This window comes from Schistocerca nitens, chromosome 8 (assembly GCF_023898315.1).
Source record: "Schistocerca nitens isolate TAMUIC-IGC-003100 chromosome 8, iqSchNite1.1, whole genome shotgun sequence".
NCBI lineage: Eukaryota > Metazoa > Arthropoda > Insecta > Orthoptera > Acrididae > Schistocerca > Schistocerca nitens.
In genome coordinates this window covers 462077438-462092384 of record NC_064621.1, presented here as the reverse complement: position 1 = coordinate 462092384, position 14947 = coordinate 462077438, and the positions used below count along the sequence as shown (strand labels likewise).

General features: G+C 39.1%; 1 protein-coding gene across 4 annotated transcripts in view; it reads left to right on the top strand.

The window, feature by feature from the left end:
• The first annotated feature begins 3131 nt into the window (after nt 1–3131).
• Nucleotides 3132–14947, top strand: part of LOC126198967 (uncharacterized) — a 157706-nt gene continuing 145890 nt past the window's right edge. For 3 of the 4 annotated variants that reach the window (XM_049935622.1, XM_049935621.1, XM_049935620.1), the window contains exons 1-2: nt 3132–3772; nt 4417–4706. In XM_049935622.1, coding sequence (XP_049791579.1) covers nt 3293–3772; nt 4417–4706 — 770 coding nt within the window. In that variant the 5' untranslated portion in view covers nt 3132–3292. Of the gene's footprint in view, nt 3773–4416; nt 4707–14947 lie in introns of those variants that run through there. The other variant, XM_049935624.1, reaches the window with a different exon arrangement.

Here is a 14947-nt window from a genome sequence, read left to right as displayed (position 1 = left end):
ACAGTAGTATTTACATTATGTCTGAGATTAGGGCCTCTGGCAAAAAAATTAAAACAATATGGAATATTCCTAAAACGGAAACAGGGCAACTGAGAGTATGTGAAGACTGTATTGCTATCTATCTCAATGGAAAGTTTATTAACGAAAGGTCAGAAGTAGAAAATATTTTAATAATCATTTTTAAGTGTTGTAGAGAATATGGGATCCAACTGTTCATTATAAAAGCAAGGCTGTATATGGAAGATGCGATACCTACATAACTTGGGAAAACTGTAATTCAACCCACCTCTCCTACTGAAATTAGGAAAATAATACATCCACTCAAAAGTAAAAGCTCACATGGAATTGATAGAATTTCCAATAGTGTACTGTGAGCTTGTTCCCAACAGATAAGAGGAATAGTCAGCTACATACATAATAGCTCGCCAAAACATGACATTATTCCAGATAGACCGAAATATGCTACTGTTAAACCATTGCAAAAAAAAGAGGACAGGTCTGATGCTAACAACTGCCCTTCCAGTCTCACTTCCGACACCTTTATCCAAAATTCTTGAACAAGTAATGCATGCAAGAGTAGCTAACACATTTGTAAAAGTGAAGTACTAACAAAATGTCAGTTTTGTTCTCTGAAAGATTTTTCACAGAAAATGTTGTATATTCTTTCACTGATCAAATATTAGATGCTCTGAATAACCGAACATCACTCATTGGGATATTTTGTGATCTCTAAAAAGCTTTTGACTGTGCAAATTATGAAATTCCTTTTCATAAGCTTAAGTATTGTTGTATGAGTTGGACGGTGCACAAATGGTTTAATTCATATTTAACTGGAAGAATGCAGAAGGCTGAGATTAGCAGTACAGACAGCCTGTAAAAATCAGCAGAATCCTCTAACTGGGGAGGTATCAAGAATGGTGTCCCACAGGGTTCAGTCTTTGATCTCTTATTGTACTGAATGTATATTAATGACTTGCCCCCCTATATTCATGAAAATGCAAAGCTAGTCCTTTTTGCTGATGATACAAGTATAGTAACCTAGCGCAACAAACAACAGTTAGCTGAGGAAATTGTAAATAATGTTTTTCAGGAAGATATTAAGTGGTTTTCTGTAAATGAACTCAGACTAAATTTTGAAAAAACACAGTTTATACAACTCTGTACTGTAGATGGCGTAACACCATTGACAAATATAGACTTTGAACAGAAGTCTGTTGTTAATGCAGAATATTCATAATGGGTCTGGTCATTGATGAGAAATTGAATTGGAAGAAACACATTGATGATCTGCAGGAACAGTAAGGTTTAGCTACTGATGCGATTAGGGTTATTGCAAATTTTGGTGACAAACATATAAGTAAATTAGCCTCCTATGCCTATTTTCATTCACTGCTTTCATATAGCATCATATTTTGGGGTAATTCATCATTAAGAGAAGAATTATTTATTGCAGAAAAGCATGTGGTCAAAATAATAGCTGGAGCCCACCCAAGAACACCTCGCAGACACTTATTTCTGGAACTCAGAATATTCACAGTATCTTCGCAACATATATATTCACTTATGAAATTTGTTATAAATAAAACTCAAAAATAATAGCGATGTGGATAGCTGCAACTCGAGAAGATAGTATGATGTTAACTGTTCTGAGTCAAATCTAACTTTGGCACAGAAAGGAATGAATTTCCTCGCTACAAAAGTCTTTGGTCATTTGCCAAATAGAATTAAAAGTCTGATGCATAACCAACCAACATTTAAAAACAAATTAAAAGAATTTCTGAACGACAACTTCTTCTTCTCAATACATGAAGTTTTAAATATGAAGTAGTAACTGTAAATAATAATAATAATAATAATAATAATAACAATTTTGTAATGAAAACTTATGTTCAGCTGCCATGTTTCACATTACTACAAAGTATCTTATTCTTGATCTATGGAACAAGTATTAATGTAATGTAATACATACATTCACGACACTCTCTGGTGAGGAACTTGTTACAGTTTGACAGCTGGAGCGACACTAGCGTTCCAAGCGGTGAGAAAGCAGAATGTCCCATGCATTGTAAGGATAATATTTGTTTTTAATTATTTTCTAATTAATTGACGAAGGACTTATTATATATTTGCATGGCATGCATTAGTAAATTACCAGTAGACATGAATTATCCAGAATTACATGTAAAAACAACCGAATCACGCTAATTCAGTAACGTAAGCTAAGACATATTCATGAATAAATACTTTCGAATATATGTGTATTTAGAGCTTACTCTGCTGAAAGCAAGAGAATGTCAATACGTATTTCATGCGTGGGAAATAATGCTTCAGTTGTTGTGTGTTTTTTTTTATCATAGTCACTTCCCTTGACACTTAAAATTTTTTGTGGAGTCTAATGACTCGCCCATTCTTACACTTCGCTCGACTTTACTAATATGCGAATATTTTTGTAAGTCTAATTACTTTTGCTTCAAACGTGAATGTGTTGAAGATTCCCACCATTTGTAGTTCAGAGTTAGCAACAGTTGTGGGCCTGGTTCCTTCTGAGTTGGGAAACAGTTTCATTGTTTTTTTTACTAGTTATTTATCACGTCTAAATAGTCCTCTCTTAAGCTACAGTTTCGGGGCTTATTTGATTCGTCAAATATTGTAGGCATTGCGTTCCATGTAGGTTTTCTAAGTTCCACATTCACCGATTTGGCTGACAGTGTAACGAACAAAACTCTGCTTTCTGCAGAAGATCAGGTCTTCTGGTGTTTGCTAGCAATTTTTTGTTATGTTCCAAGAGAATCGTAAATAAACTATCCTGTAATATACCATTTCGTATCTCCTAGGTTCGTAGGAAACTGAGTAGTGACAAATGTGATGTCATTTTTTATTATTGTCGTTTTTATGGCACTACATACACTCCCTATTGTAAAAACTATGATACAAACCAATATAAGCGTTAGCATTCGAACTCATCCGATATCGTATTCACAAGTATACTTGCTGGCCGCTTGGGGCGCTGCTGTCACAGTGAGTAACAAAAACGAGACTGTGTCGCGACTGTTATGTTTGACTGTGCTATCGAATTTATGCATAGTCGTTCTCGCTGTTTATCTGTCTCTTTAAGTCTTTGACGAAATGTTTGTGTTCAATTTCAAATGTGCATAGACGGAGTAGCGTTCTTGTGTTTGGGAAAGTGTTGACTGTGTTTTCACAGATGCAAACAAAATGGAAAATTTATTGTGCACATATCATGTAGTGTGTATTCTGCTCCATAATGCGTAATTCATAAGTTTCGTACTTCATGTCAAGCCGCATGGTAAGAAGAAATATAGAATCCCTAAGTAAGGAAATTTCAAGTGTCGAGCAGAAACTGCAAGATGTTTTGAAATCGAAGAGTAAGAAGCCTGGTCTTGGGCGAAATGAAACTGCGAGTCGCGACATTGAATTGTTTATTACTGGACCGTCGGGAAAGAAACTACCAACAGCGATAGTGAAGCCAGACACCCTATTTCGGGCGCGCAAGGCTTCTGGCAAATGTGTGGATGTATTTGAAAATAATGACGGTACTGTCAAGGTGACAATAGAGCGGAATAGCTCCTCTCGCGAAAACCGCAGACGTTCTCGCAGTACACCAGAAATCAATCTTGCGTTGGCAGATGATGAGAGAGCTACAAAGTCAAGCGAAAACATGAAAAAAGTTGCTGATCGTCGAAGTACGACAGGAGTAATGCCAAGAAAAGTTAAAGCAACGCCGAGGTCCTTACACCAGTCATGGGGCGATGTAAGTGTTCATGATAATTCGTTGACAATGATGTCTAGACTAGATCCTTGGTTTCCCAACCATGCTTCGAACGATGTGCGAACTTAGATTTAATTGTATGTATTTATTGAGAAGATAATACCTCACAACTCAATGGCGAAATTGTAAACAAAACACTATGACATAATGTTTGTTTGGCGAAACGTCTGAAGTAAGGTACACTAGTGCAATATTATTGTTTTCACTCTAATGAATACGTTGATGAAATTCACAGTCCATATCTTGTAGTCTGATAAGATCTGGAAGCTTGGGACCTGTTCATTCTATTATTTTATATACACTGTGATGGAGGATAGAGACTTTCAGTATGATCTTTCAGTTAGGGTCTGATGAAAACTTCTGAGATACCAAAATACATCTAAAGTATTAATGGTTGCTATGGTGGTTACCACCTTTTGTAGGACATTTTCTATCCTTTTATTTTTACAAATTGTGTGAGAATTCCTGTTTGTGACAGCTTCATTACTATCTGAGTTCGAAATTTAAGACCATAATTTACAAATAAATAGCATTTTTTTATTAATATAGATACAGATAGGTAAATGAGGTTTAGAAAACCAAAGGCAATTCTTAAAATGTTATATGATTTCAAATTTATTTGTAAGGTGCTGGATGGGAAACACAGGAGTGCAAATGCAACACAGCAGCCAAGAAAGACACAACAAGGAAATCTGATTAAAAAGCAGCCTGAAAAGTGTGATAATAGTGATGTACGTCCTTCACCTGTGGCACCTGCTGTTCAGCGAAAGGATTCGAACAATGCTGTGAAGGAAGAGAACTCTGCTGTTGCTAGTCGTACCTCCATCTCAAAAAATAATGCTTCAGAATCTATACCAGCATGTAAACCTCAACATGATACCAGTTCCTTATCACCATCCAGTTCGTCTTGTTACAGGTAATATGAATTTGGGATTAAATAAGGTCTGAGAAATCCTCTTGGTAATTGCACGTCTGAAGTTTTTCACACATTAATAATGTCTAGTTTATCATCATTATTTGCCTTCTATCTCTTCTGTAACTATTTCCTGTAGTTACAGAAGCAGAGAAAATAATAGTAATATAGCACTAAATAACTTTCATTTACATGGAAATTGATTGTAATGCTATTATAAAGATATGTAATCACATTTCATTCTTGATATGTTGTAAAATATGTTCTTATAATACTGTTTAATGACTGCAACTCTATGCACATTCTCCCAAAATATGTAGTTAAAAATGAAATACTGGGTCTGTCAATATCATTTGTCTGTTTTGACCCAAGATGTCAGCAAAACCGTGGATATAAACAACTCCTCTAAATCCAGTATGCTTAAAATGCACGTCATAAGAGGAAAGATATATTGCATGATAACCAAATTGACTATCTAACAGAAGATTGTCAGATCTTTCACAAAACACACAGAAATTCACGTTGTATGTAAAGGCTGTTAGTGGGACAAAAGTTAGTGTCTACTCAGTAGTGGATGAGACTGGAACTGAAATTTAGGGTAGTAGACTAAAAGCTGTGAAGCTTAACTTGGTTTTCAAATGTTCCTTTACAATGGAAAACAGGAGAATTGCCCTAATTTAACCATTGTACCACTGAAAGATGGGTGAAATTCGTATTAATGTCGGTGATAATGAGAAACAACTGAAATGTTTGAACAAAGCTCCAGGGTCCAATGGAATCATTATCAGATTCTATATTGAATTTGCAGCTGAGTTAGCCCCTTTTTCTTAATACACTGAAGAGCCAAAGAAATTGGTACACCTGCCTAATATTGTTTAGGACCCCCACGGACACACAGAAGTGCTGCAACATGACATGGAATGAACTCAGACTAATGTCTGAAGTAGTACTGGATGGAATTGGCACGTACTGGATGGAATTGGCACCATGAATCATGCAGGCCTGTCCATAAATCTGTAAGAATATGAGGGGGTGGAGATGACTTCTGTACAGCACGTTGCAAGGCATCCCAGATGTACTCAATAATGTTCATGGCTTGGGAGTTTGGTGACCAGTGGAAGCATTTAGACTCGGAAGAGTGTTCCTGGAGCCACTCTAGCAATTCTGGGCGTGTCACATTGTCCTACTGGAATTGCCCAAGTCCTTTGGAATGCATAATAGACTTGATGGATGTAGGTGATCAGACAGGATGTTTACATACATGTCACCCATCAGAGTCATATCTAGATGTACCATGGGTCCCATATCAATCCAATTGCATGTGCCCCATACCATTACAGAGCTTCCACCAACTTGAACAGTCCCCTGCTGACATGCAGGGTTTGTGGATTCATGAGATTGTCTCCATACCTGTACACATCCATCCGCTCAATATAATTTGAAACAAGACTTGTCTGCCCAGGCAACATGTTTCCAGTCATCAACAGTTCAATGTCAGTGTTGACGGGCCCAGGCGAGGCATAAAGCTTTGTGTCGTGCAGTCAGCAAGGGTATACGAGTGGGCCTTTGGCTCCAAAAGCCCATATAAATGATGTTTCATTGAATGGTTCGCATGTTGACACTTGTCAATGGCCCAGCATTGAAATCTGCAGCAATTTGCGGATGGGTTGCACTACTTTCACATTGAACTATTCTCTTCAGTTGTTGTTCTCCATTCTTTCAGGATTTTTTTTCTGGCTGTAGCAATGTCAGGGATTTGATGTTTTACCATATTCCTGATATTAGAGGTACATTCATGAAATGTTGTTCAGGAAAGTCCCCACTCCCCCATCGCTACCTCGGAGATGTTGTGTCCCATCGCTCTTGCGCAGACTATAAAACCACATTCAAACTCACTTAAATCTTGATAACCTGTCAATATACTGATCTAACAACTGCGCCAGATGCTTGTTGTCTTGTATAGGCACTGCCGACCACAACACCATATTCTGCCTGTTTACATATTTCTGTATTTTAATATGCATGCCTATATCAGTTTCTTTCGCGCTTCAGTGTACAACCTAGGGGGGGAATGTGCCCAGCGGTTGGAAAGAAGCACAGGTAGCTCGCATGTACAAGAAGAGTAGTAGATGTGATCCACAAAACTACCGTCCAATATCTTTGACATCACTTTGTTGTAGAATCATAGAACGGATTCTGAGCTCAGTCGTAATGAGATATTTTGAAAGAATGACCTCCCTCCATTGATTCTGAGTTCAACCATAATGAGGTATTTTGAACAGAATTACTTCCGCCACACCAACCAGCATGGGTTTTGAAAACATCAATCATGTGGATCCCAACTCTCAATTTTGTCATATGACATACTGAAAGCTTTTTATCAAGGCAGTCAGGTAGATGCAGTATTTCTTGATTTCTGAAAAGCGTTTGACTTGCTATCACACCTGCCTTATTGTTAAAAGTTTGATCGTATGGGATATCAAGTGAAATCTGTGACTGGACAGAGGACATAGTATGTTGTATTGGATGGAGAGTCATTGACAGATGTAGAAGTAACTTTGGCTGTGCTCCAGGGAAGTATATTGAGGCTCTTGCCTTTCATGTTGTTTATTAATGACCTTACAACCAATATTAGTAGTAACCTCAGACTTTTTACAGATAATGCAGTTAGCTGTAATGAAGTACTGTCTGAAAGCAACTCATAAATATTCAGTCTGATCTTGATAAGATTTCAAAGTGGTGCAGATTGGCAACTTACCTTAAATGTTCAGAAACTGCACTTCACAAGACCAAAATGCATACTATCCTGTGAGTATAATACCAGTGAGTCACGATTGAAATCAGCCAATTCCTACAAATACTTAGGTGTAACACTTTGTAGAGATATGAAATGGAATGATCACATAGGCTCAGTTGTGATAAAGCATATGGTGGACTTTGGTTTATTTGTAGAATACTGGGAAATGCAATCAGTCTACCAAAGAGATTGCTTACTAATCACTACTCGTTAACCCATTCTAGAATATTGCTCATGTGTGTGGGACCTGTACCAAATAGGACTAATGGGGGATACTGAATGTATACAGAAAAGGACAACGTGAATGATCATAGGTATGACCCATGGGAGAGTGTTACAGTGACACTGAAGAAACTGTTTTGGCCGACTCCAGAAGATAGTCATAAACTATCCCAAGAAAGTCTACCAAAAAACTTTCAAAAACCAGCTTTAAATGATGATTCTAGGAATATACTACAACCCCTACATACCATTCACTTAGTGATTGTGAGGAGAAGATTAAAATAATTACAGCGCACACAGTCATTCAGTCAATCATTCTTCCCATGCTTCATATGTGAATGGAATGGGAAGAAACATTAATAACTGGTATAACAGGATGTACCCTCTTCCATGCACTTTGCAGTAATTTGCAGAATATAGATGTAGATGTCATCTTTGAACCTGACATAGACCTCGGATTACATCGCTTATTAGTGATCACCACAGCCAAGGTTTTCTATTCACCTTCATTAACTTCTTCAGCTTGTGACCAAACTGTTACTCTCTAACCTAACCTAGAGCTCTATAGATCAATCTGTCACCACAACCCACATTCCGGAAAATAATAGAGAAGCAAAATAATTGTCGAGTGTTCTGTCTCTGTGTATTTATGACCTCACACTCCACATCATCATTAGATGTAGTTTTATAGACAATGTCTAGTATAAGTGGGGTCAGATGTATCCTCCTAACCCCCCACCCCTCCCGAAAATACATCCCTATACAAGAATTAAAACAACTTTGTGACTGATGTTTCAGAAAGTCATGTGGTAGTGGTCAGTTACAAATAAATCTCAGTAGTTCTTTCTGGAGTGTCCTGTGTTGTCAGTTTTGTAGGTACTTGTGAAGCTTTGTCAAATGTGTCCATTGGCAACACTATTATCCTCAGTCCCACATCATAAGGGGCTCACACTCTTTGATGAGTATGTGCTTGACGAGCGCAGAGCCCCAGCCATTGTGGTACTACTTCCTTTTCCATGCTGAAGGTCTATCCTGCTATTCTTCCGAGGATGTTCTTCCTTGAGCTTTTCTTGTCCACCGTTCTCTTATATTCTTTCTTCACTTTGATGTTTGTTCTCTTTCGATTTTATCCTCTCTTTCTCCTTGTGTGTTACTGTGGGCCTGCTCGTGCATTTGGCACACAAAGGGTGGTTGGATAAAGAGTAATTCCCAGCAAATGGGTTGAGAGGCAGAACTGACGCATGCTCCCTGGTAAAGGCCAGACCATGGGAAGGGTGATTGCCTGAGCTGATACCTTACCAATCACCAATTGATCCCTCTATCTCTGATGAGGGAGATGTGACCTGAGGTGGAAATATTCGCTTAAGGCAGGTTAGTACCCCTGAGTGGGAATTGTTGGGAGGAAGGAACTCTGCATCGGAGATGCTGGCACTAACAGGGGATCAAATTTATTGGGAACACCAGACCAATCCTCTTGTCCTGTGTCTACCAAATGGAATGTAAAGAAACAAAGGAAATAACCATCTTCCACGCGCACTTCACTATTTAGTAGTGTCCCTCTTGGAAGAAAGTAAGCATTTTGTTACAGTAAATCTGCATGAGTAATGGAATCCAACAATTGAGACAGGCAGTGCATTTGAGGCACAAAAACTGTTGAAAGCTATGCCCTTCCATTGATAGCCCATTTGTGTAGAGAACTATAGAACACACAGTTTCTCTCACATAATTCTTACCACCTGTCCGTTTCATGAGCCGACTGAATGAGAAATCCAAAGTTACCTTTTCGATAAATGCATAAAAACCGTCCATTGAGCCACAAGGATAGACAATGAATTAGTGCCCACCTGTACCTATTCTGTGCATTTGACTGAATGGAACTCCTGTTGAAGCTCAAGGCAAGCTATTACATCATCAGTGTAAGACCGTACATACTGAATCTGATGCGTTGCTATAAGTGTCAGCATTTCACTCACACCTCCACCCCCCACCCCACCCCACCCCATCCCACCCCACCCCACCCTCTCCCCTTACACTTGCAGTAACTACATATTGTTTCATCCTGCGATTGTCCTGTGTACCTCAATGTGCAGGCTATACAGAAGATCAAGAAGAGGGAAAAGGTTTCACTTAACCGTTGCTAAGAAAATATTTGCCATTTGAAAGCCTTCCATGCCACCATCTGGCAATTATGGAATTATCATGGATACACCACACCCAAACAAGAGTAAGAACACACAGACCTGCAACCACTAGTTCAGTGTCCCAATTGTAAAATCCTCGAGAACTGAAGTAGCATTCTTGTGTACCACTACTGTACCTGGGCAACATACTATAAAACCTTCACCCACACACTGGAAGCCTCTCGTGACTCGTACAGAACTAACAGAACTACATAAATTTAATTTCATCTGACAAACACAAAGCCACTAAAAAAAGAATAAATAAAAAAGTTCTTCCTCTTCATTGTCTCAGATATCCTTCTCAACAGTAACACAATGTGAAAACATCGCTCGACTAATCTCCACTCCCCCAACGAGAATTGCCAGTTGATCCTCTACTGTACAGAAAGCTGGTTGACTCTTGGAGGGAAACCCTGCCTCTGAAGATATAATTGAGCTGCTTCTGAACTTTGTAGTCCAATGAATACAAAACCAGACTCTATGAAGCTGCCAAGGTGATTGCCACTAACCCATATGCAATCACTTACCCTTAACTATGGCTGTATTTCAATGGAATATATGTGGCATCAGATTGTATAGAATAGAACTGCAGCTAGTACTATGTTCATAGTCCCCAGCTCCTTCATGCTTGCAGGAAACAAAAACCGAACCTCAAGACCACTTCGATCTGTCACAGTTAATCTCGATACTCTACGACCTTCCTCCCAATGAAGGGACTCCAACTCATAGGGGTGTAATGAGGCTCACCCAAGACAATGTCAGTGGCCAGATCATTCCATTCAACACCAGGTTTCAAGCTGCTGCTGTTCATATTTACGTTCCTGAAATTCCATTTTCTCTTGGGTCCACATAACCCCTGTGCTTGATCTTATCATGGTAGAAGTACTGCAGCTTATTGGCCAGCTCCCAACACCTTTCTTGCTGCTTGGTATCTGCAGTGCTCACCACCCCGTGTGAGCCTCCCCAGACCGTGCATGAGACCCATATGCAATCACTTACCCTTAACTATGGCTGTATTTCAATGGAATATATGTGGCATCAGATTGTATAGAATAGAACTGCAGCTAGTACTATGTTCATAGTCCCCAGCTCCTTCATGCTTGCAGGAAACAAAAACCGAACCTCAAGACCACTTCAATCTGTCACAGTTAATCCCGATACTCTACGACCTTCCTCCCAATGAAGGGACTCCAACTCATAGGGGTGTAATGAGGCTCACCCAAGACAATGTCAGTGGCCAGATCATTCCATTCAACACCAGGTTTCAAGCTGCTGCTGTTCATATTTACGTTCCTGAAATTCCATTTTCTCTTGGGTCCACATAACCCCTGTGCTTGATCTTATCATGGTGGAAGTACTGCAGCTTATTGGCCAGCTCCCAACACCTTTCTTGCTGCTTGGTATCTGCAGTGCTCACCACCCCGTGTGAGCCTCCCCAGACCGTGCATGAGGGGGCACTCCCATCAAATATTCTGGGTCAGCTTAATATCATTTTACATAACGCAAGTGGACCCAAATTTCCCTCACTTTTATACATTCATTGTTACATCTTGATTTCTTCTGCAGCACACAGCTTGCTTGCCATCTACAGTTGTCTGTCATCTCAGACACATTTGTGCATCGATTTCCTGTGTGTAATTTGCTTGCCGAACCATGCGCAGTCCTGCGTCATCATCTCAGTTGCTGAATGTTCCATACCCTAAATGTCTTCCCTCTCATGATGAACCCCAGTGCCCTGGTAGAATGATTAATGCTAAAATGTGGATCACATGTGAAAACATACTGTCTGTCTTTGAATGCCACCCCACAGTGGAGAATGATGTCCAGTATAAACATATGCAAGCAAATAACCATCGAAGTATCAATTTGGAGTTTTGTTGTTAATTCTCTTAACCATTTTACTCCCTCTTCTGCCATTTAGGATAAACACCATTGTTTTGCTGTAAAAAAAGGTCTATCTACCACTTCCCAGTCTGGCTGATGTAATAATATTTTAGTGGAATTTGTCGATATCTATGCGTAGACACATTCAGAGTACCAGGTAGAAGGACTGGTGGCACATGTAAACACGTTCAGAGCACACAGGGACAGATACAAAGGCGCACACGTTAACACGTCCAGAGCAGTTAAAGGGTTAACAGCAGCATACTTTAGTCTCTCTGGAAAAATGCCTTGGGTTAGTGATGATGCACTACGTATTTCAGATAAGGCAGGGCTTATTATTTAGGAACAAATCTTTAGTACTCTGTTGGAAACACCATGCAATTCAGATGAGCTATTATTTCTGATAGAATCACCTAAAACTTTTAGCGCAAATATTGTGGAAATGGTAATTGCTGTTGATGTGCACTTTTCACAGAATGGATTGGTAGTCAGGGGTTCATATTGTAGCCAATCAACATATTGTAATAATACTTAGGAAGTGTGTTTTTTATGCAGACATACACCTTTTTTAAATGGAACAGTGCCTATTAAACATTAACAAACAAAAATTTGGGGTAAATTAAAATGTCAGTAGTGCTTGTCACAGGATTCTATTATGGGTTATTAACGAGATATCGTATTTTGAAAAGTTCCCACATTGACATTTGTTCAGTACCTGTAGTAGCACACACTAAAGAGCAACCCAAGTGCATACACTACTTACACGGATATCGACCAGTAATGAAACAATTGATCATCAGATTGTGTTCAGAAGGACCACCAGTGGGGCAGTAAACGCTTAAAGTCTGGTATGTCTGAGCAGGCTGCAGTAATGCGTCATTCCATATCATTGGATGTAGTTTGTTTGTCCTTGTAGAGAGAGTCTTTCAGCTCTCCCTACAGAAAAAAGTCTACGGGTGTCAAATCTGAGGAGTGGGCTGGCCCAGGTACGGGTCTTCCATTACAATCCAACAATTTGGAAACAATTCATGGAGACATGCTGTAGTACTTTGTGCACTATGGGCTGGACAGCCATTATGTTGGTACCACAGGTTCATCCTAGTCTGCAGAGAAAAGTCTTCTAGCATCCGTGGAAGATGATCTGTTAGGAGGGTGCAATACTTGATCATGTTCAGTGTTACATCTATGAATAACAGCCCATCCCCACCACACCATACATTTACACTTCATGGACATTGACATTCTATTTAACAAAGTCAGCGGGGATTGTCAGCAGGCCAATAGTGCATGTTTCGGCAGTTTGCCTGGCCTCGCTTGGTAAATGTGGCTTCATCACTAAATAAGGTGCAAAATAAATCAGGAGTATTCTGTCTTAATGGCCGTGTACAGAAGTTAACATGATTCTCATAATCATTTCCATGCAGCTCTTGATGGAGAGAGATGTGATAGGGATGGAATGTACGTCGATGGAGAATGCGTAGAACACTTGCCTGATTAATGCAACTTCCTCATGTGATTGGGCGAGAGCTAGTGTGAAGATCAACTGTAACATCAGCAAGAACATTAATTTCCCCATCTTCTGTCATCACCTTTCTCCTTCTGTTACATTGTCAAGATGCTACACTCTCACTTTCACATGACTAGTTGAAAAGGTTGATAAAAAAAATGCTGAGATGGTTGATGTCTATTGGGATACCTTTCTGCATACGCCGTACAAGAAGGAATTGCATTCTTTCTATACTCTGAATACACCATGACCATCTCGGCTTTTTCTGCATAGGTAAATCCCACCGTCCAGTCACAACCTAATGCTTGGACTGGCACACACTAACGGACTAGCAAGTCGCAGTGCACTCAAGGAATGTACAAGCAGACTGTAAGGAAACAACAATGTCGTACCTGGCAACTATGCACATTGAATGGCACAAACAAGTGTCAGTGTGGGAACTTTTCAAAATATGATATCTCGTAAATGACTCGCACTAGAGTCCTGCAACAAACACTGCTGACATTCTAGTTTACCCTATGTTTAGTTTGTTAATGTCAATGGGAATTGTTCCATTTAAAAAAGTGTATGTATGCACAAAAAATACACTTCCTAAATATTATTACTATCTGTTTATTGGGTAACAAGACAAGCCCCTTACTACCAATACATTCTGTGAAAACTGCACATCAATAGTACTTTCCATTTCCACAATATTTGCGTTGCAAGCTTTTGGTGATTCACTCTGTATAATTTTCTTAATTTCAGTAGGAGAAGTTGGTGATACATTTGTGGCTTGCAGTCTGGACTCAGCAGCCAGAGCCTGTGGTCGTGTGTGTGAATTGCGCGCGCGCGCGCGCGCGCGCGCGCGCGCGCGCGCGCGCGCGTGTGTGCGCGTGCGCGCGCGTGTGTGTGTGTGTGTGTGTGTGTGTGTGTGTGTGTGTGTGTGTGTGTGTGTTTTGCCTATTTCCGAAGAAGGCCATGTTGACCAAAAGCCCACTTTTTTTATTTATTTTTTATTTTTTTTAGCTCAGCTTCTCCATTATATGGTGAGTAGCAACTATCCCTTTCACAATATTGTTACAGTCATATGATTGAATTTTATGAGAGCTGCTTTTTCAACATACTGCTGTCATTTTTCTCTTGAGTTGTTTGTCCCTCTACTTTTTACTATATTTAAGAAATGATTATTAAATATATTTGCTGCCAATGACTCATTTATGTCTGCATTATGTTTTTATTTATTTATCATCTTTCATTACTTTTGGTACTGGTATTGGATACGTCAGGATATACATGAATGTGTTACAAAGTATGTACATAAAAAAACATAAATATATACAATTTTTCACACATTTGTAACAGATATTAAAAGTTTACACCATATAAATAAGATTATACACATACCTACAAAAAGTATTATCATATGGGATTAAGAAAATAAGTATAATTATGCTTAATTATAATGGCCAGCACAGTGTCTTTACATTAATTACATGGAGTTTGCCAAAGAATCTCTTATTTAAGAATTTTGTATTCTGTTTATAGCCCTTCAGTTCAGTTCAGTAGCGATGTTATCCTGTTCTGTGGCTGGGTGTCCTGTCTCTCGTTCCAATGCATTCCACATAGTCTTAAGTCTTTCAAAAATATTTTCTTTTTAAAATTCTGTCTTGAT